Source organism: Cetorhinus maximus, chromosome 3 (assembly GCF_964194155.1).
Source record: "Cetorhinus maximus chromosome 3, sCetMax3.hap1.1, whole genome shotgun sequence".
NCBI classification, from domain to species: domain Eukaryota; kingdom Metazoa; phylum Chordata; class Chondrichthyes; order Lamniformes; family Cetorhinidae; genus Cetorhinus; species Cetorhinus maximus.
This window is the reverse complement of record NC_135881.1, coordinates 142,093,848-142,115,400: the sequence shown is the minus strand read 5'-3', so window position 1 is coordinate 142,115,400 and position 21,553 is coordinate 142,093,848. Positions and strand designations below refer to the sequence as shown.

Below are 21,553 nucleotides of genomic sequence, written 5' to 3'. Positions count from 1 at the left end.
AAACAAAGAGTCTACAGAAGGATATAGACAGGTTAAGTGAGTGGGCAAAAATGTGGCAGATGGAATATAATGTGGGTAAGTGTGAGGTTATGCACTTTGGCAGAAAGAATAAAGGAGCTGAATATTATTTAAATGGAGAAAAACTGAAGAAAGCTGCAGCAGAGGGTTTTGGGGGTCCTCGTGCATGAATCCCAAAAAGCTAACATGTAAGTTCAGCAGGTAATAGGTAAGGCAAATGGAATAAAAGCAAAATACTGTGGATGCTGGAAATCTGAAACAAAAACAAAAATTGCTGGTAAAACTCAGCAGGTCTGACAGCCTCTGTAGAGAGAAAGACAAAGTTAACGTTTTGAGTCCGTATGACTCTTCATCAGAAGAGCAAATAGAATGTTGGCCTTTATTTCAAAGGGAATGGAGTATAAAAGTAAGGAAGTCTTGCTAAAGCTATACAAGACACTATTTAGACCACATCTAGAATACTATGAGCAGTTTTGGTCCCCTTATCTAAGGAAAAATATACTGGCTTTGGAGGCAGTCCAGAGAAGGTTCACTAGATTGATCCTGGGGATGGAGGGATTTTCTAATGAGGAGAGGTTGAGTAGGTTGGGACTGTACTCATTGGAGTTTAGAAGAATAAGAGGCGACCTTATTGAAACATATAAGTTTCTTAGGGGGCTTGACAGGGTAGATGTTGAGGGGTTGTTTCCCCTTGTGGGAGAGTCTAGGACCAGCGGGCATAATCACAGAGTATGGGGGAGACCATTTAAAACAGAGATGAGGAGGAATTTCTTCTGTCAGTGGGTAATCAATCTGTGGAATTCTTTACCGCAGAGGGCTGTAGAGGCTGGGTCATTAAGCATATTCAAGGCTGAGATGTACACAATTTTAATCAGTAAGGGAATCAAGGATTATGGGGAAAAGGTAGGAAAGTGGAGTTGAGGATTATCAGATCAGCCATGATCTCATTGAATGGCGGAGCAGACTCGATGGGCCGAATGGCCTATTTCTGCTCCTACGTGTATGGTCTTATGGAATGGGGAGAGATTGCAGAACTTAAGGTACAGAGGGATCTGGCTGTCCTGGTACATGAATCACAAAAAGTTGGTATGCAGGCGCAGCAAGTGATTAGGAAGGGAAGTGGAATGTTGGCATTTACTGCAAGGGGAACCGAGTATAAAATCAGGGAAGTGTTGTTGCAGCTCTAAAGGGCCTTAGTTATCCAGAGTACTGTGTATAGTTTTGGTCTCCTTACTTAAGAAAAGATATAATTGCATGAAAGGAAGTTCAGAGAAGATTCACTCGACTGATTCCTGAGATGAAGGGGATATCTTATGAGGAAAGGTTGAGCAGGTTGGGCCTATGCCTGTTGGAGTTCAGAAAAATGAGAGGTTATCTTATTGAAATATAAGATCCTGAAGAGACCAGACAGGGTGGATGCTGAGAGAATGCTTCCCCTTGTGGGGAGTCTAGAACTAGGGGTCTCCCATTTAAGACAGAGATAGGAAGACATTTTTTTCTCAGAGGGTTTTTAACCTGTGGAATTCTCTTCCCCAGAGAGTAGTGGAGGCTCACTCACTGAGTATATTCAAGGCTGAGTTAGATGGATTTTTGATCAACAAGGAATCAAGGGTTAAGGGGGAAGGATAGGAAGTTGAGACCACAATCAGATCTGCCATGGCTTGAGGGGCCAAATGGCCTACTCCTGCTCCTAATTCTTGTGTTCTTGTGGGTTCTTTGGACCTGTAGAGATGGGGCTAGGAATATCAATCCCCTCTGGGGGGGGTGAGAACGGGAGCGTGTGTGCTTTGAAAATAATACCCCATTTAGCATGTCAGTATCTCGGCGCCTCTGGAGTGCACAGGTATTTTCAAAGCCAGGGTGGTGGGAATGAGGAGGGGGGTATGCGGGCAACCCGCTTGACTCCAGTTAATGGCCTGTTCAGTACCTTGAGGAGCTTGTTAATGGGTTGGGAGGGGCAGCAGCTGAGTTTAAATTCATAAATTACCAAACCCAAACGGTCTGGTGCACACTATTGTACAGCTGTCGGGTTCAATGCGGGGAGGAGTTAAGTGATCCTTTTTATGAGGAAACATTTTTGCCACTAGGGGTTTGTGTGTGAGATCGGGCGCAGTTTCTTTTCGTTGACCATTTGGCCAATTCTTTTCATAGTGACGCTGTTGGAAGTCTGACGTCCTGCCTTCTCTCTTCTGCAAGGCAGTTGCATGCCCTGTTCTGGCTGCTGCCTACCTTTGCCGCTTTGCAGGCAACTCCTGCCTCCAGGTAACACTCAGCGCCACCCAATTAGGGCATTTGCATTTGAAGATTGGATCATGTGAGCAACGCAGATGCGGCATGGGGTCAGGACCCAGAAATTATCCGAGCATCAGTTTCCCAACCGATGAACCTATCACAGAGGGTTACATTCGCTTGGAGCTTCCTTGGCTGAGTATGTCATCCTGGACACCAAACTGATTCTGTTTATATTTCGCCAAGGAGGACAGTCATTAGTTCTCCATTGGACTGTCGGCAAGCACAGGCTTCAGCTCTTATTAAATGATTAATAGTTACCAAGAGCTTCTCATGAGCAGCACAAGTCACCATAAAATCTGTCAGTGCATTGCCACCATCATCCTGACTGCAGCATGGTCATGTGCCACTCCCCACTGAACAGAAGTGTAAAAGTTCAGCAACCCATGCTCGCCACTCAATAACCCAAGACTGGTTAGCACTGAGCTCTTGATATAAGAGCACAGGTTCCCCTCTATCCATGTTAGCCCCCCAGCTAATGTCTTACAACAGTTGTATTCCTTATTGGACAGAATTGGAGTTTATAGAAAATTGAGAGTTTGCTGAAGGGAAAATACATTCTTGGCACCAAAGAGCTTTTGGCAGAGGAGGTAAAGTAGAAATTTCGATTGAGATCAGAGCAGACACTCGGGCTGATAATGTTCTTAGCTGAATAAAGGTTGAGCTAAGATGTGATGATTGTTATTTTGATTTGCAAGAAACACAGTAAAGCTGTGCTTTAATATATCAAAAATAACAAGATTTGTATTATCCCTCTGAAGATCATGGAAGAGATCAAAATTTAGATGCTGTATTGAATAAAGACTATAAACTATGAGACTCGAGACATGTTATCTAAGGGTAAGCTGAATTATCAGAAAAGGATTTTAAAAGAAAAAGGATTTAAGTTAGGTTGGAAAGTAAGCTGTAAGAAGAAAGTAAGGTGATAAAAATTGATGTTCTTATGAGTGGATAAGTTTGAATGATACGTGGAGGGGATTATGATGATGAAGGAAGAACAGAGAAAGAACATAAAGTGATGGGAAGCCATTAAGCTGATGGAAAAAGTATCAGATGATGAGCCATCAACTAGATAGTTGTTACATAGTTTTGGAAGAAAGCCATAGGAGGTTCAAAATCATACCACATTAGTCTTTTGACAGAGTTTTTACACATATCCAAGGTAATGTCATACAATTCGTCAAAATATTCAATAACAGAGCTTCAGAGGTGTATAATACCTGCAGTTCTCTTGAGTGGGAGATCTGAAACAGACGCCTTCAAATTCCGGACAGGTGTCAAGTAAGATTGTGTGATAGCTCCCATACTGTTTGCAATCTACCTGTCAGTGATTATTCATCTCATTAAAGATCAACTGCCCTCTGCTGTGAGCATTAAATACCACCTAAATGGAAAACTCTTTAACTTCAGTAGTCAATGTGTCAAACTAAATTGACCACCATAAACATACATGATCTAATGTTTGCTGATGACTGCAGTTTCATTGTCAACTCTGTACCAGATTTGCAAGCCACTCTCGATCTCTTCATTTCTGCATTCAAGAAACTTGGCCTGTCTTTGGATGTTGCAAAAATAAAACTCATATATCAACCCACACCTGGTCAGCCAAACTTTCTACCATATACCTGTTGAAGGAAAGACTCTGGAATATGTTGAACACTTCCCATACTTTAGCAGCTACCTCTCTCAAAAGACCATCATTGACGAGGAGATCCAAAACCGGATCAGCTGCACCAGTTCAACCTTTTGCAAACTACGGCAGCGAATGTTAAAGACCTCCATAAGTCAACCGAAGTCCTAGTGTACAGAGCAGTTGTTATCACGGCATTCCTGTACTGCAGTGAGACCTGGACTATGTATCCGTGGCACATAAGAGCACTTGAGAAATTTCATTTGCAGTGCTTCCTTCACATCCTCTGAGTTTAATGGGAGGACCATCGAACAAATGCCTGAAGCCAGCTCCACAAGTATTTATGCAAAACTCCTGCAAAATCAACTATGATGGACTGGACACTGTGTCCTGATGGTCGAAAAGCATCTCCCCATCTGGTCCTGTTTTCTCAACTCTCAAATGACCAGAATTCCAGGAGAGGACAAAGAAAACATTACAAAGACACTGTAGCTCTCCTTGAAGCATGGGAGCATTGACATTAATAACTGGGAAGAGCTTGCTATCAGTCGTTCAAAATGGGAACAGCTTGTCCATCAAGTTGCAATATACTTTGAGTCCAAATGCGTTCATGATGAGGTGGAGAGAAGAAAAGAAAAGGAAGCAAACCCTGCACTCTGGATCCCAATGCCTCTTGGGACGGCCTGCTCCATGTATCCAAAAATATGTGGATCGAGAATTGGCCTGTTCAGTCACATGAAGCCCCATGGTAGATACTCACGACCCTGAGTAGACGTCATCCTTGAATTGAGGGACAGCCAACGAATATCTTCAGAGAAACAAAAACCCATTCTAATCATGGATTAGGTCAGAAGTTTCAAGATCATGTTTAGTTGGATTGTTTGCAACAGCTTTCTTAGCTTAGCAAAATAGCAATAGAGTAATAGATAGCAGTTAGAGTAAAGGGAGATTGTATCACATTTAAAGGATGGAGGAGACATACAAAGGCAAATAATTTAACAATGGGCCATAACTTATAACTATCATAGGAAAGTGCTGGGCCGCAGGAATAGAAGAAATAAACGCACATTTACCTGGTCTTGAAAATTACTCTGATCCCTCCGTTGGCTAGAGCTGCGTGGGGCCTGCGTCGAAAGACTCCTCGCAGGTCCCAGCAAAGTGCAGCTCTGATGGATTCAAGGAGGCCAGGCCCCTTTTGTACGGCACTTGCTGCCGTAAAGCAGGTATGTTTAAAGGGCCCAGTGAAATTGACAGGCCCGGGAGAAGGTAAATATCTAAGGTAAGTGGATAAGATTTGGGAGGTGGGGCGATCCGGGGTTTTGAGGGTGGGGGGGTGGGTGTCTGGTGGAGGTCTGAGGGGTGGGGAAGAAGGTGGTCGGTTAGAGGTCCTGTGCGGGGCTGGATGTCCGTGTAGAGTTGGTGGGGGGGGTTGGGGGTTCGGTCTGAGGTCTGGGCAGGGGGGGAAGTTGGGTTGGAGGTCTGGGAAGGGTGTCGGAGGTCTGTGGAGGTTCAAGGATGCGGGGAGGTGACGTGGGGGGTCTGAGGTCGGAGGGGGAGGTCGTGAGGGGGTCCAAGGTCGGAGGAGGGGGGTGGAGGGATAGTCGGAAGTCCGTGAGGGGGCGGTCCAAGGTGTGGGGCGGGGTGGAGTCGGAGGTCCAGTAGGGCTGAGTCAGAGGGTGGGGGTCCGAGTTCCAGGGGGCAGGGGTGTGGGGAGTCCCGTTGGGGGGGTGGTGAGGTGTCATGGATCTACCAGTAGTCCTGTGGGGTCGGTCTGGGTCTTTACAAAAGTTACTCAGAAGTTAGAAGAGGTTTTAATTCTTCTAACTTTTTCTGGGTAACTATTGTTATAACCCTGGCGGAACCATCCAAAGTTTGCGATTTAAACCACATTTTCAGATAGTCCCCAGTGCAGCGCAATTGCCCAGAGGAAGTGTGCATTTCTGGGCAATTGCTGTGCAAACCCTCACCTGGGAACCTCCGAGAGGGACTCCCCAGCGCAAATTTGGAGTAGCCACAAATCCAATGGTGGGGAGCTTGGAAGTTACAGCTCATTTATTATGTAAAATGTATCGTAAGAGAGATGCAACTTTATTCAAGAAAATTTTACGCCTTTTATGGCCTTATATTTTAACTATGTGTGGTATCTCTATATTTCTTGTGCGTGGCTTTTTAATGTTACATGTGTATATCTTCTCAAATTACCTATAATTGTTCCTGTAATATTATTTGTGTTCCTTGTGTATTACCTCTATACAGCAACTCTATATTTACTATGGAAGTTTAAAAAACTACTAATGAAAGCCGTAACTGCCAAGCAGACAAATGCCTAAATTTAACATGCACAACTTCAAGCTGATGCAACTCCCAAACCAGTTGTAGCCAATAAAATCCATTGTAAACACAAAAAGATTATAGAGAGGATAGAGCCCTTCCCTTGTGTTGTTTGGGACCAGTCTTCTTGTGTGGTAAAAGCTGAAGACTGATAGGGAGAGAGGTGGAAATAAGGTTAGATGTTAACCCTTTGCTACATTGAATTTGCTCTATGCTTAAAAGTCAGAATTATATTCGAACGTCTATAGAATTTTTAAGAAGTGAGTAAGTAATAATAGGATAATTGCCCGTGGAGGTAAGTTGTGAATATTTCTATACTTGGCATAGCTAATACACTTTGAAAAAGGGATTTCATTCTCACTGTTTTCTACAAAGCTTTAATAGCAAGCTTACATACTCCTGCTTGGCGAGGGATTAAAATATCCCTTTTTAATAGGAACAATAATTTCCTGGAAACCTGCATCTGCACTAATGTATTCTGGTACTAAATCTATTTTGTATTAAATCAGATCGGTGGCAGGGTCCTCTTTGATGAATAGCCAGCTGCTGTTAAAGTACTTATTGTTCAAGGATGGGTGCCAGTGCAGTAGCAGGCAGAAAATGGACAGCAGTGTGAGATTAGCACAATACATAACTATCAGCCATTCATAGTCAGAGCTACAGTACCAGATGCTCTTCAACAGATTTTTGAAATTTGATTAAATACCACACAATCTGTTACCAGTGAAGATTATTCTAACTCATTTATAATGCTAGACTATAGATTTTTGATTTTTTTTTAAGGTGTACAGATTAAGCACAATAGTAAGATTTCTTAGCTAATTCTGGTGAAGTTGATTAAATCACTTTTCTTGTTTACCGCAGACAATTTTTTATTTACCGTGTATCTTAGACAAAACTGGTTTTTGACTCTTGATGGGCGGAATCTTGTGGAGGCGACAAGGCTCTCAGTTGTTGGCTGGTGAGCCCCTCCCCCTCTGCTTCACCTCTTTTCAACAGGGTCCTCTGCAACTTGTGCCACTCAGGCACTAACCTGGCCAGGGATGGACTTTCCCCCGGGATCAAGGACCCTGGGGGCAGAGGTCCCGTCCACCGAGAGCTTCTGGCTGATCAGAGCCTGGTAGCTCTTCTGTACTCAGCAGCATCACCAAGGAGGCAGCACCCACCCGAGGCTTCAGATCGAGGAGGAGCCCAGGCACAGGTGAGTGATGGCGGGAAGGGGGTTGCAGGTAGGGGTCATGGTCCCAGCCCACCACCCTCCAACTGAGTAAATGCCACCTGTCACCAAACATGCCACAAGGGAGGGCACAAGATTCTGCCCAATGTTACACTGTCAAACTGGTACTTTATTCAGTGACACTAGTGGGATAATATGAGTAAATTTTTTTATTGAGTTCAACATAGTTTTATCATACTTTGTTGGCATTGCTGCTCTCAATGTGCTGAGTGGGGGGAGCAGAATGATGCACACAATGGCAATTGTGTGAGTGAAGAAACATTTTGTAGTTAAAGTAATTATCATACAAGAGGCTCAAACCCCGTTCCCGTAGTAATCTCCAGTCCATAGATCTTTCTGCGTGTGGGTGTATGTATTTTGTATATGTAAACCATTATTGTTGATGCTGCTGTTCAGGGATCGTTAACTGGAATTTACCTGTCAGCTCCTCCTCCATAATGGTGTGATGCGGTTAAAAGATTATAAACTATCTCTGCTTTGATGTGTGTTATCAAATCCCCTTTATTCTTTCATGAGATGTGGATGTCACTGGCAAGGCCAGCTTGTTGAACTGAGTGACTTGCAAGGCCATTTCAGAGGGCAGTTAAGAGTCACCCACATTATCGTGTATGTGGAGTCATAGATAAGGACGGCAGATTTCCTTCCCTAAAGGGCATTAGTGAACCACATGGCTTTTTACGCCAATCAGTGGTGGTTGTCATGGTCAGCATTACTGAGGGCAGCGCTATATTCCAGATTTATTAATTGAATTTAAATTCACCATTTTGAATCTATGGGTAGAATTCTCCCCCCGTTGGGGGGGTATTGTGTGGGGGTGGGCGCGAACCTGATCGGCGCCCCCGATCGGGTCTGTGCTGCCATTTTACGTGGGCGAGCCAATTAAGGCCCGCCCAGCGTGACGCGCTCCCAGAAGCGCTGAGCACTCCCTGTGTGGGGGGGGGCTGCGGTTCCATGAGTCGGGTGTGCGCTGAAATCTCCCTGAGGTACAGAGATGCCTCAGGAAGATTAGTTTTAAGTTTTAACAGTTCAATAAAGTGTTCTAGAAATTTTTAGGACATGTCCCCTCATGTGAAACTGTCACATGAGCTGGGACATGTGCATTAATTTTAATAAAAAATTTTCTGAAAATTTTAACTCATTCATGAAGCCTCATCCCGCCCATGGATGAGGTTCCATGAAAAATGTGAAGGCCGCCTGGGCTCTTTGCCTGCCCGCCAACCTTAAGGTTGGACAGGCAGCTTTCTCAATAGGCTTAATTACTTCATTTAACGTTTTGAGTCTTCATCAGAACATTCGAGACATACGGACTCGAAACGTTAACTGTATTCCTCTCCGCAGATGCTGTCAGACCTGCTGAGTTTTTCCAGCTATTTTTGTTTTTGTTTCAGATTTCCAGCATCAGCAGTATTTTGCTTTTATTTAATTAGTTCATTAATGGCCTTAACAGGCCTTTGACAGTTCGGCGAGCGCGCAGCCGATTCGGCTGTGCACCCACTGAACTGAAAATCCCATTTGCCGAGCCAAAGATTCAGCCTTATGTCTCCAGAGTAATAGCCGGGGCCTCTGGATTACTAGTCCAGTGACATTACCACAACGCCACCATCTCCCCTTGTATATCAAATACTATCAACCACTAATATTTCACATCACAATGATTTTATTTAGTGGTTCTATCAAATGAATTACAATTTATTCTGTAGGTTCAGAGTTCAACGTAAGTATATACCTTAAAGTCCCAAAAGCATACTTAGGCAAAAATCTTATTAGATGACCAGAGGGGCATGGAATGGCATGGGTTTGCAGATATGGGTATGGAGAGTGGATGAGTGAGGGGGTGTGAGGAGTGAGGGCTAGAGAGCCTGCTATTTAAGAAAACAACTGAAATTAAGTCCCAGAGAACCAAGGTGTGTCTTTTAAACAGCCAGCCTCAGCACTCGACAGCCCCTGTGACTGCCTCCAATGTGTGTCTGGAGGTGGCGGGCCCAACTCCATCCTTCACTACACCCATTTTCCTCCCCCCCACCCCGCCCTACCCCCAGGAAGGATGATCCTGTCATTTGGAGCACTTTTCCCCCAAGGTGGGCGTGGTGGGCTTGGATATAGAGGGGTGTTCAAAATTATGTGGCATTTTAACAGAGTAGATGGGGAGAAACTGGCAAGAGGGGTCAGAGGACATGGGTTTAACATAATTGACAAAAGAACCAGAGGGGAGATGAAAATAATTTATTTTTACAAAGCATGTTATCATGATCTGGAACTCACTGTAAAAGCAGCTCCAGTAATAACTTTCAAAAGGGAATTGACAAAGGAAAGCTTTCCAGAGCTATGGGGAAAGAGCAATGGAGTGGGACTAATTGAATAGCTCTTTCAAAGAGCCAGCACTGGTATGGTGGATCTGGTGCAGCCTCCTTCAGTGCTGTAAGATTCAATGATTCACATCATCAATTATTTTTGCAGTCGCTGTTATGCATGCAGTAACATCTCCTAAAAAGCAAATTATCTATTTTTACTGATGTTGGTTTAGATAGGTCTGTTAGTCAACACACCAGAAGCACTCAAAACAGAAGTGCAAGTCTGGTGTCATCTGTGGAGAAACAAAGTTAATGTTTCGGGTTGATGACCTTTCATCAGAACTGGAAAAATTTACAGTCTAACAGGTTTTAAGCAAATAAAGGGGCAGAGAAAGGATGTGGGAAGATAAAAAGGGAAAGTCTATAATAGGATTGAAGATGAGTCATTAACTGACAAAAGGATGATGGTGCAAGGCAAGAGGAAAGAGTAATGAAGCAAGTAAAGAAACAAAAGATATGTCTAGAGGAGGCGTAAATGGGAAAACAAAATCACACCTAAAGCTGCTGTCCAAATACAAACAAAGCACAAAAAGAGAAAAAGAAATGGAGCAGCAGTTATGATCTGAAGTTGTTGAACTCAAGTGTTGAGTCCAGAAGGTTGTAAAGTGTCCAGCTGAAAGATGAAGTGCTGTTCCTTAAGCTCATATTGAGTTCCATTGGAACAGTGAAGGAGACCGAGGACAGAAAGGTCAGAATGGGAGTGGAGCAGAGAATTCTCCTGTCAAGTTCAGCTGTACTTACTTAAAATCTGTTACATCTGATCTGCTGGGTATTTCCAATATTTTCTTCTTTATTTCAGATTTCCAGCATCTAAACTATTTTGATTTTGCCCCACAAGAACTCCTTGTTCTTCTCTAAATAATGCCATGGGATCTTTTACATCTACCTGAAAAACCAGATGAGGCCTTAGTTTAACATATCATCTGAAAGATAGCACATCCATCAATGCAATACTCCTTCAACCTTCTAGCTCAGATGCAGAATAATAAGGAGTGTAGGAGAACTGAATAATCAAATGGTATTTGCAACCAAGTGTTATAGTATTGAAGAGGAGTACTCCCCAATGCAGCTGGAAGTCCACAACCATGTCAGTAAACACTGCATACAAGGGCACTTTTCTATTTCTGTGCTGCCAGCAATGAGCCATGATCACATATTGGAATATTGGTTGGGCGCAGCTCTTGATTTGCCATCTAACAACAGCACAAAGCAGAACATTTGCTCCAAGAGACTTCACACTGCATTGTGAAGAAGCTTGCAATGTGTACCGTTTTTAAAGAAAGGTTAGAAATGTATTAGATGATAAATGAACTTTGTGGAGCATGCACCTATTTCCAAAGTTACAAAAATACCATAGAGTCTCATATCCCTTAATATTTTCCAGAAGATTAACCCATTCCCTCTTGAATTGGCTAATACTGTCTGCTTTCATTTTTTTGTAAACATTTTGAAACATATATTCAGCACTCTGTGTGAATACATGAAATCTAAACTGTGTGTGAAACTTTCCTCCTTTTAGCTTGAGCTTTTATTTTTGGATATTTTATCTCAATTCTATATCATGAATAATGCATTTGCCAATTTACAAGATTTTTCTTAGATTCGCAAATGCAATCTGGAAGGAATACTGTGATGAATATATGATTGGCCTTCTGCAATATGTCAGTAGGTTGAGAGTGTAATAATATCAACTAAACTGGTACGACACTATGCCTCTCATCCCAGCAATACAGGGCCCAGTGAGAGAAATCTTGGCCCAGATTTTCACCACGATGCGGAGCCTCTCCGCTGTGGCAAAAATGACACATGAGCCTGGAAATTCTTCTCAGATGTTTGTCTGACGAAGGCAGCTGGCCATTTAAATCACCAGCTGTCTCCACCGAAGTGGGATTTTGTTAGTCCAGGAATGTGGAATATGGAGTGTGCAGATTAGACCAGACCAGAGCTGGTCTGCACTTGGTGAATTCATTTGGATAGCCAGGGTACCCCTTTGGAGGGGGAAGGTACTCCATTAGATATAGTCCCGGGACACCTTTAGGAGTAGGTAAGGCACCCTTTGTGCGTAAAGAGTGCATAAACTCATTGGAACTGGCAAAGCTGTCAAGAAACTGTCAAAGGTGAGTTGGCATGGAGGGAGTAAGGGCAATGGATGGTTGGTGAGGGGCATAAGTTGACATAGGGGCTATAAGGTACCATGGGGATGTGGGGGGCCTAGGGGTATGAGGGGCCATGGTGGGTAGAGGGGCATGGTTTGGCAAAGGGAGTATGAGGGCCATGAAGGATGGGTAGAGGGGCATGGGTTGGAATAGAGGTATGAGGGACCATGAGGGTGAGTAATGGGGCATGGATTGGCATGAATGGGGCATGGAGAGTGGTGGAGGGATGGAGGGGTGAGGGCTGTTTTTTGTTTTAATTTTTTTAATTCAAGGGATCAAGAACGAGAGAGGGCACACATTTAAAGTGATTTGCAAAAGAAGCAAATGTGTTGTGAGAAAAGTCTTATTCACACATCCAGTGGTTCAAGTCTGAATGCACTGCCTGGAAGTGTGGTGGAGGCAGTTTCAATCGAGGCATTCAGGAGGGCAATAGATAATTATTTGAATAGAAACAATGTGCAAGGGTAAAGGGAAAAGGCAGGGCAATGGCACAAGGTCATGATGCTCATTCGGAGAGCCAGTGAAGACACGATGGGCTGAATGGCCTCCTTCTGCACTGTGACGGTTCTGTGATTCCGTGATATTCAATTCAATGAAGTGCCGGAGCACAGAGGCAGGCCTTCTGCTCAGCCCGGCTCCGCGCCCAGCAGTTTCCGCACTCATTCCAGGGACGGCGGGCCCGTCTTCTAATCCAGCCCACTCCCCCCCCCCCCCAGAATGAAAAGCTCAGTTGTGGGCCGCCATTTTTAAAGGTCCGGTTTAAAGAGCCGGGAATTCTCCCGTCTCTGCGCACCCGACCTGGAAGCGAAAATCTGGGCCTTGGTTTACATTTTTTTATAAAGACTGTGCAAGTGCACCAGTTACCACAGAATCTATCCTGGGTGCCTGGCAACTGGTCCGTGGAGGAATGTGACTTTTAAGCAAATGAGTAGAAACTATGTTAACTTTTATTTTTTTTTTAAAGTGCATTTTACATGCATACTCTTGGTTTTGGTACCATTTTGATAAGTAAAATGACCAGTACTGTGTTTCACAAAGTTCTGTACTTGAAGTATTGATTCCCGCTATTTCAGCGAGCAGACAGCAGGGAGCTGACGATGTGACGTCACAATGCCGCAAAGGAGGTTCTGAAAGGAGTTTTGGCAGAGGCCTGCTGATTCCAAGTGAGTTGAAACTTCAATTTTGACTCACTTATACACATTCAAAAACGAATGAAGCTTATTTAATAATGGTTATTAAATCTAATCAGAATAGCCTTTAAATTGCAATTTTTTTATTGCGGCTCCCTTTTCCTCTAATGATACTGTATAAAACTTTTCCTTTTTTTGCCTTTTTGTTTTTAGAGTTCTTTAAGGAGTGGGTGGATTGGGTGACAAGGAAATAATTTTCATTCTGGGTAGCGAAACTTTCTTTTGCCAATTTTACCAACCAGTATCAACACGTTTTAGGCTATTTGGCGTGTAGCCAGCTCCAACACAAAGTTCTGCTCACTATTTTCCCCCAAACTTTAGCAACAGTTTCACTATTGCGCCCGTGTGAGTTGTTTCCACTTCTTTACATCAATCATCCTTTATGTCTGTCGGAGTAAATTTGCCCCTTTTGTGCCAGTTAGTGCTGTCGGCTAGCAGGCATTTGGCTTGAAATCCATTGAGCTCTTTCTTTTGAAGAGACTCTTACAGCTTAGGCAGAGGAGATTTTCTACCAATCAACCTGGGATAAATCTGAATCCTAGAGCCAGAGGTCAGTGTTCAATCCCCTCAAGACCATCACTGAACCTACCTTGCCATCTGGATTTAAAAACAGAATAAGTGCTAACTCCATTTGTAAGTGTGACATTCACAGCTTATTTGTGACTTTCTGTCCAAAAGCTGCAAAATTCACTATATCATGTTTTGTATTTGTTTTACATAAATAATTGTGACACTGTCAATTAATATTTCAATCATTTCAGTGCTACGTTTTGAAATTTTTGTTTGTAATTCAGTTGACACAATTGGCACACTCAAAACTTCTTCACTGCTTGGTGCACACTGTCGCCTGAGATGTATTTTCCCTGTGTGGTATAAAATCTACTTCAGTGCTACAGACAAACTGGAGAGCAGGAACTGGAGTTAGGTAGAAGGATCGTTAGGTTTGAATCAAAATGTTATTGTTGATAGAAAATATATCGGATAAGTTCATTTAAAAAAGACCATTCAACTTATCACATTTCATGCTTGCAGAATGCCAACATTACTACATTACAGTTTACCGTACAGGCAAACAGCACCTTATTTTAATGTTAATCCACACAAGGCCATCTCTAACAATACGATTCCATGTTTAGATGATATATTTGAATCCTGGTTTAGGGTTGAAACTCTCAAAACTTTGAGTCAGAGATGAAAGTGCTATCCACTGAGCAAAACTGGGGCTAGCCAAACTGATTCATAATTTTTAGGACAGATGCTTATTCGTGTAGCAATATGAATGGAGAAATGCAGGTAATGGGCTGCAGCTCTGCTTGGCTCTGGGGAATTAACGTAAATCTACATGAATAAGTTTCAACCCCCCCCTTTTTGTTTCTTTGAGTAAAAAAATCTATGTATACCATTGTTCTTTTTAAAAAAATCCTAAAGCATGAGAGGTGCCAAGTTTGTTAGAGCAACTCTTCTTAATACATGTAAAGAGTTCACTTATCCTTCCCATTCTGCAAGTATTAACCAGTTCATTGCCTAAAATTTTAGCTAATAATATGTCAATGAATATTGTTGACTAATAGTGATTTTGCGCCTAATTATTTAAATTTTCTAACAAGTATGCGCATGCAGTATGTGATTAGTGGTAATTAGTTCCATGGAAAACATGATAAGGTGATGTTATCACCATTTGTACAGTCACTGAGGTTTGCTGTTGTTTCTATGCATACCTGTAATATGTATACAGCTTTAGTTATTGGATAAACATGCCTGTGCTATCAAATTGCAAAACTTAGACAATGAGGCATTTCAGCATGAACACCAGTCAAAAACAAATTACGGGTGCCTGTTATCTTAGAATAACAGCTTTGAAACATAGAATCATTGGCCCTCGTTGAAGCTTTGCTAAAGTTGTGAAGAGGAGCTAAATTTTCTCCATGAGTCACTTAGAAAGCAGTCCTTTCCCCCACTAACTTGTAATAAATCTGTTGAAATTGTTTATCTTTTATTATTTATTTGTAAGTTGTAAATGGGTGATAGTGAATTGACAGCCCATTTTACAGCTCTCCCAAGTTATACTTCCATTGAAGTCCATATAAGTGAGCATCAGGAAAATTGTTTCATGGGCGGCTGAATCAATATCACTGGTTTTACACTGTCATCCCAGGCCAAAGTAACCTCCTTACGTTTTCACTTTTTGTTCTGAAGAAAACTGGTTGAAAAGGCCAGCCTCAGGAGAAAGAGTAGGAAACACCACCCATGTGGAGGATGCAGAAATTGTGCAATTTCATCTAAGTGGACTATTGTTAAGTTTGTGTGAGAGTTCAGAGGGGCACTCTAGTAATAAGCTATGAATGAAACTTCTGACTTTAACATTCCTTAGTGTGATTTACTTCAGCTGTAATGATTCTCAGGAATGGCTAGTATGTTAAAGAGTTAATACTATTCAGAATCACAAGAAACTTTTAGTATTTGGAGCAAGTTTTTCAGCATAGCTGGAACACTTGCATGGCTTTTAAACCCTGGAGGCCAAAATTGCTCAATGCTGCAACAAATGACATCTGAAAAAAACATGTTGAGCTAAAAAGTCATCATTGAAATATGAGATTGATTCACACTGGTTTCCATTGATTAGTATTAGACACAATGTGTGCCTTTTACTTACAAGAAAACTCTATTTCTGTATGTTGTCACTATCACTGTAATCATTTTTTCCATTCACGCTTAATGTAGGGGGGTGTTGCAAAATAATGGACAGGATTTGGTATAAAGTTAGCTATTTATATAATCCAGCAACAGCAGATCGGGTTAGGTGGAATTCACCTGAATTGTACATAAAACTGCTTTTAAAAATGTTATTTTATTAATCTGCATGCCGTGCACACAAAAGCAGTTTATATTCATTTTAATTTTTTGGCTGCATCATTTCCTTCAATAATCTTTTAATCAACATTTATGATGAATAGATTAACAGATTAGGGATCTCTCTTCTGTGCAGAAATTTGGCCTTGCACAAACTGAGCGATTAACAGATTAGGGATCTCTCTTCTGTGCAGAAATTTGGCCTTGCACAAACTGAGCTTTTAACAGATGCCATCAAATTTGAACCTTTGTAGGGCAAAAAAGAAATACTCTTTATTAAATTCATGTGTTCGAATGTGAGGTGGCCAGTGCCCGTGGAACTTAAAGAGCCTCCAGTTGTGGGGGATGGAAAATTGTAGGTGGAAAATGTTTTAAAGCATTTGGAATCTGTTCAGTATTTTTACAGTAAGTGATAAAAAATTGTTCCTCCCTTAACACTGAATCCTCTGTTATGAGAAATAAAGGAAGGCTTGATCTTTAGAAATGGACTGAAAAGGTTTCATGAGAAAAGAGGATAGCTGAAATGTATCTTACTTTTACCACCAAAATGTAAATTTAAGGTATGAAAATAACCTAGGAGAACTCTCAGAATGAATGTGTGAATGCAGAAAATAGTATTAGTATTCCAAAATAGACAAACGGTGGCCTTGGAGCCACTTTTAACTTGAAGAGAAATTTATTTTGGCTGCTGCAATTGAGGATTGCTGGTTTGGCTCCAGGTCTATAAAATACAACACCTGAAGCCAAGTTTTATTTTTCGTTTTTAAATCAAAGCACTCAGTGGGCCTGTGCTGGCTCCTCTGACACCTTCAGCTCTGCCAAGTCTCAATCTTTTAGGTTGGAAAATATAACCTGTTTCAATACTCCCCACTCTTTGAAAATAAACACATTGCTGTATGTTTTGTTAGGCTTGTAATCCATCTCACTCATTCTTCTCCTAAAATCCCACTCACACTAAGGTGCCAAGGTTGGCAGCTAAGCACCATTCTCTTTCATTGGGAGTCAAACAAGTAGTACTCAGAGTATTGTGATTGATAGAGCGTAAAGAAGTAGATCTGATCATAGACAACCTTTGGTGACTCTTATCCAGTATTGTACACTTGGGCACACAGCGAAGTTTCTCTAAACACATATTTCAAGTTTTTTTTTTCTGTCCTCTGTTGTTGTTTTATATATCCTTATCAGTTTCTCTTTTCCTAATAGCTGTAGCAATGAAAAAAATCAGTGGCAAACATGAGAAACAGCAAATAACTTCGCTAAAGTACAGAGATTAAGCTGAGAAAGGGCAAAGCCATGTACGGAAGGCAGCTACCAAAAAGGAATTGACACTGTAGAAAGCAAAACCTGAAAATAAACAAACATTACTGAGGGAAAAGAGACTGAGCAGACCCCATGAGGAGGATGTCAGCTGATAAACAGCAGAGAGCATGGAGAACAGAGTGACTAAAAATGACAATGGCGCTAGAAGAGTGAGACGGAGGGCAATTAATGTTTGCTCTCCACCTTGTCTTCTCGTTTTAGGATATTTTTCTCAGCATAGTTTCCCAGCAGTCTTTGGAATTATCTGCTTTGATAGATGCCATTCTAATCATATGGCTCCCATTTACTTCAGCGACAAAATAAAATCCTTTTAAATTAAAGTGAGCATATAGGGTTGAAGGCCGTCCTTTAAGTCCAGTCTCAGCAAATAAGGGGCTACTGCTGAAAGCTTTAGTCATGTGTTTGTTACCTTTCCTTCTTAACCACCAGATCTTTTCCAAATATAAACTCCAACTTGTCATTAACCCGCAATCTGCATTCTGTTAAGTTTTGCTCACCCACCAGCCCTGTTCTTGCAGACCTCCAGTGGCTCCCTGTCTCCAAATGCAACAAATTTGAATTCCTTGTTGTCATTTACAGCTCTCTGTGTGACATTCCCTTACCTTCCCTCTCCAGCCTCCTTCAGCCCTACACCCCAGTCTATGATCTACAGTTCGTCGACTCTGAGCTCTTGTGTGTATCTGTAGCCTCGTCTCGGCATTCCTTATTTTGTAGCAGAGCTTTAGGTTGTCTAAGCCCCAAGCTCTGGTATCTCCTCCCAAAGTTTCTTTACCTTTCTGTTTTAAAATGTTCTCATAAGCTCCCCTTTTGACTGTGTCTTAAGCCAGTTCTCCTAAATGTCTACTATTTGGTTCATCTAAAGATGGTAGATCTTTCTGGAATTTATTCTGACATTATAAGTACTGTACAAATGCAAATTATATTGAGGATGGTTCCTTCCTTTGTCCATGTTTAACTATTGACTTTTTGGCCTTTTCCTTTGGACCAGAAATGAAACTCCCACACTTTCTTTATTGCCAATGATGCCTTCAGGAAGCTCAATTTCTTCTTTCTTTTCCCCAGCCCACCACTATTTAAATATGGCTGGGGAGGGTGCGGTTGTCAGGGATTGTGCAGTCAAGATCTGTGCTGAGTGATGGAGGATGGTTTTATATACTGTTCTTTGAGGCAAAGATCTGGTGGTAGGCCTCAAGTCCTCCTGTATTATATCACCTAATTTCTGTGACGTTTTCCCTCATTCCTTCTCAATGGCAATTACAAACACAGGGTGAATTTCCTCATGGCTTTCCCACACTACTACAGCAGTATAAGTTTAGAGGAAACGTGAACTAAGCATCCACTGAACTTCTGCCAAAGATATGATGGCAGAGTAGGTGTTATGCTGCAGAAGTTCAGTCTCATTGTATTTTCTCCCTACATTCCAAATGTATTAAAACCAAACCTTATCACTTCTGTTTACCCTTTCCTATGATACCTGAAATGTGGACCTCCTTATCTCCATCAGTAAGTTCCACCCCTCTGATTTTCAAGCTTTTAAAAGCCAAGCTTGGTGTCACCTCATGACTGTTCCCGAATTCATCTCACCTCTCATAACTGGTATTACACACTTTGACCCATGGCTTTGGTTGCTCAATTATAAAAACAATAACAAAAGAGGAATAAAATGATAGTGTTTGGAAAGTTATTCATGCAGGGCAACTTCAGATTTTTCAAAACCTATTCAGCAATAACCCGCTCACTGACACTCAGTTTGGGTTCCACCAGAGCCACTCCGCCCCTGACCTCATTACAGCCTTAGTCCAAACATAGACAAAAGAGCTGAACTCCTGAGGTGAGGTGAGAGCGACAGCCCTTGACATCAAGGCAGCATTTGACCAAGTTTGGCATCAAGGAGCCCTAGCAAAACTGGAGTCGATGGGAATCAGGGGGGAAACTCTCTGCTGGTTGGAGTCATATGTAGCATGAAGGAAGATGGTTGTGGTTGTTGGAGACAATCATCTCAGTCCCAGGACATCACTGCAGGAGTTCCTCAGGGTAGTGTCTTAGGCCCAACCATCACCAGCTGCTTCACCAATGACCTTCCTTCCATCATGAGATCAGAAGTGGGGATGTTCACTAATGATTGCACAATGTCCAGCACTGTTCACGACTCCTCAGACGCTGAAGTAGTCCAAGCCCATATGCAGTAAGACCTGGAAAACATTCAGGCTTGGGCTGATAAGTGGCAAGTAACATTCATGCAACACAAGTGCCAGGCAATGACCATCTCCAACAAGAGAGAATCTAACCATCACCCTTTGACATTCAATGGCATTGCCATCACCGAATTCCCCACTACTAACATCTTTGGGGTTACCATTGACCAGAAACTGAAAGTGGACCAGCTGTAAATACTGTGGCCACAAGAGCAGGTCAGAGGCTGGGAATTCTGCAGTGAATAACTCACCTCCTGATTCCCCAAAGCCTGTCCACCACCTATATGGCACAGGTCAGAAGTGTGATGGAATACTCTCCACTTACCTGGATGAATGCAGCTCCAACACTCAAGAAGCTCAATGCCATCCAAGATAAAGCAGCCCACTTGATTGGCACTCCATCCACCACCTTAAACATTCACTTCTTCCAACACTGATGCATAGCGGCAGCAGTGTGTCTACCATCTGAAATATGCACAGCAGCAACTCACCTTCAACATCACCTTCTGTCGTATAAGGATCTGGAATATATAGGGTTAATGAGGGACTGAGTACAGTACCATCCACACAGTGATGTAAGAGAGCACATGACCCACATACACAGTCAGTCGAGTGTTGGACTGAGCCGAGTGTACCAGCAAGCATGGAGACAGCTCCTAGCTTGTATTCTATTTTGTATATTTTTAAATAATTCTAAGAGCCAATGCAGACTTACAGTTAATCTATGTGTGACTACAAAGACTTCTTCAGACCTACTAAACTGTAACCAACACCCTACAACATGGTGGCAGCTCATAGAAAAAACCCAAAACCTCATTAAAATGCAGAGACAAACCAAAATGCTAGAAGACTGAGGAAAAATTCAAAAAAGCATTCTGACGTGAAAAGAAGTTCCAGAAGCAGAGGCGCAAAGGAAAACTCTTCAGGAAAAAGTACCAAAGAAAGGCTTGGAAGCTTAAGGCAGAAATTTAAATTTTTTTACTGCAGCAGAAGACTCCACTGGATCTCCTTTGGAAGTTTAGCTTCAGAGTGCAGACTCAGCAGAACTTGCAATGATGAGGTAAATCTTCTAAAATTCCAGGCTACAGCAAATCCTAAGAAATTTTTAAAGTAATTTGGTATCAGAAATGCAGTTTGAGAGAAGCCTGTTGCTAAAACCTGATCCCCGAGTCGGAGCCTGAATACATGGCATCCAAAGAGAAAGAGTTAATTAAATATTTCGGGAACAACACAACTGTTCAGCTTGGTAAAAGGCAAGCAGAAGCTAGAATTCGATGGATTCACATGTCACAAGGTAAAATGCTGAACAAGAGAAGTCTACAGGCACGCGATCCAGGCAGCCATTGTTAAAAAATGCTTTCAAGCTGAGTGCTATCGCCATTGTTGCAGAGCCTGACAAAACTGGCAAGTGCAGGAAATCCCTTTGTCTCCAAGTGAACGACGACACCATCTTGAAATTCAGACAGCTCTGACAGCAGAACATACACTTATAAAATTTTAACATGGATCTAAATTCCACACTACCAAGTTAATTTGAACTAACCCAAGGCCTAGATCAATCTTCTGTTGTAGACAAGCTTCTGCCTACAACAGAAGGCACCGCACCAGACACTTGCCATAATTACAGAAAGGAAAGAAGGTTTGGATTAAAGACCTTGAGAGAGAAGGTACCGTCATTAGAAAGGGTGAGGACCAACCTTGCTCCTACCTGCTTTGTACTGCAGAGGGTACAGTCAGGAGAAACAGGAGGAGTCCCCACCTCATCTCTAGACTGCCCATCCCCAGCGTGCAGTGGACAGGTATTGAGGAACATACCTAGATGCCAGAACAACCTCCAAACCTACAGAAAGAACCAGCAGCGACAGAACCTTCCACTTCTCCAACAGTGGTGCAAATGAGATATTAATGGGTTATAAGGCTTCCAGATCGCTTGAACCTTTGAATTCAAGGACTTAAAGTGGTGATAATGTAGTAATGACAACGTAA

The 21,553-nt window shown here is 42.3% G+C and overlaps 1 protein-coding gene across 8 annotated transcripts in view; it reads left to right on the top strand.

The window, feature by feature from the left end:
• LOC144678947 (retinoic acid receptor beta) overlaps window positions 1-21,553 on the top strand; it is a 573,064-nt gene that overhangs the window by 406,011 nt on the left and 145,500 nt on the right. For 4 of the 8 annotated variants that reach the window (XM_078539061.1, XM_078539065.1, XM_078539062.1 and 1 more), the window contains exon 4: window positions 13,086-13,175. The exons of the other annotated variants lie outside the window; for them this stretch is intronic. In XM_078539061.1, the coding sequence (XP_078395187.1) occupies window positions 13,086-13,175 (90 nt within the window). The remainder of the gene's footprint in view (window positions 1-13,085; window positions 13,176-21,553) is intronic. 8 annotated transcript variants of the gene reach the window in all.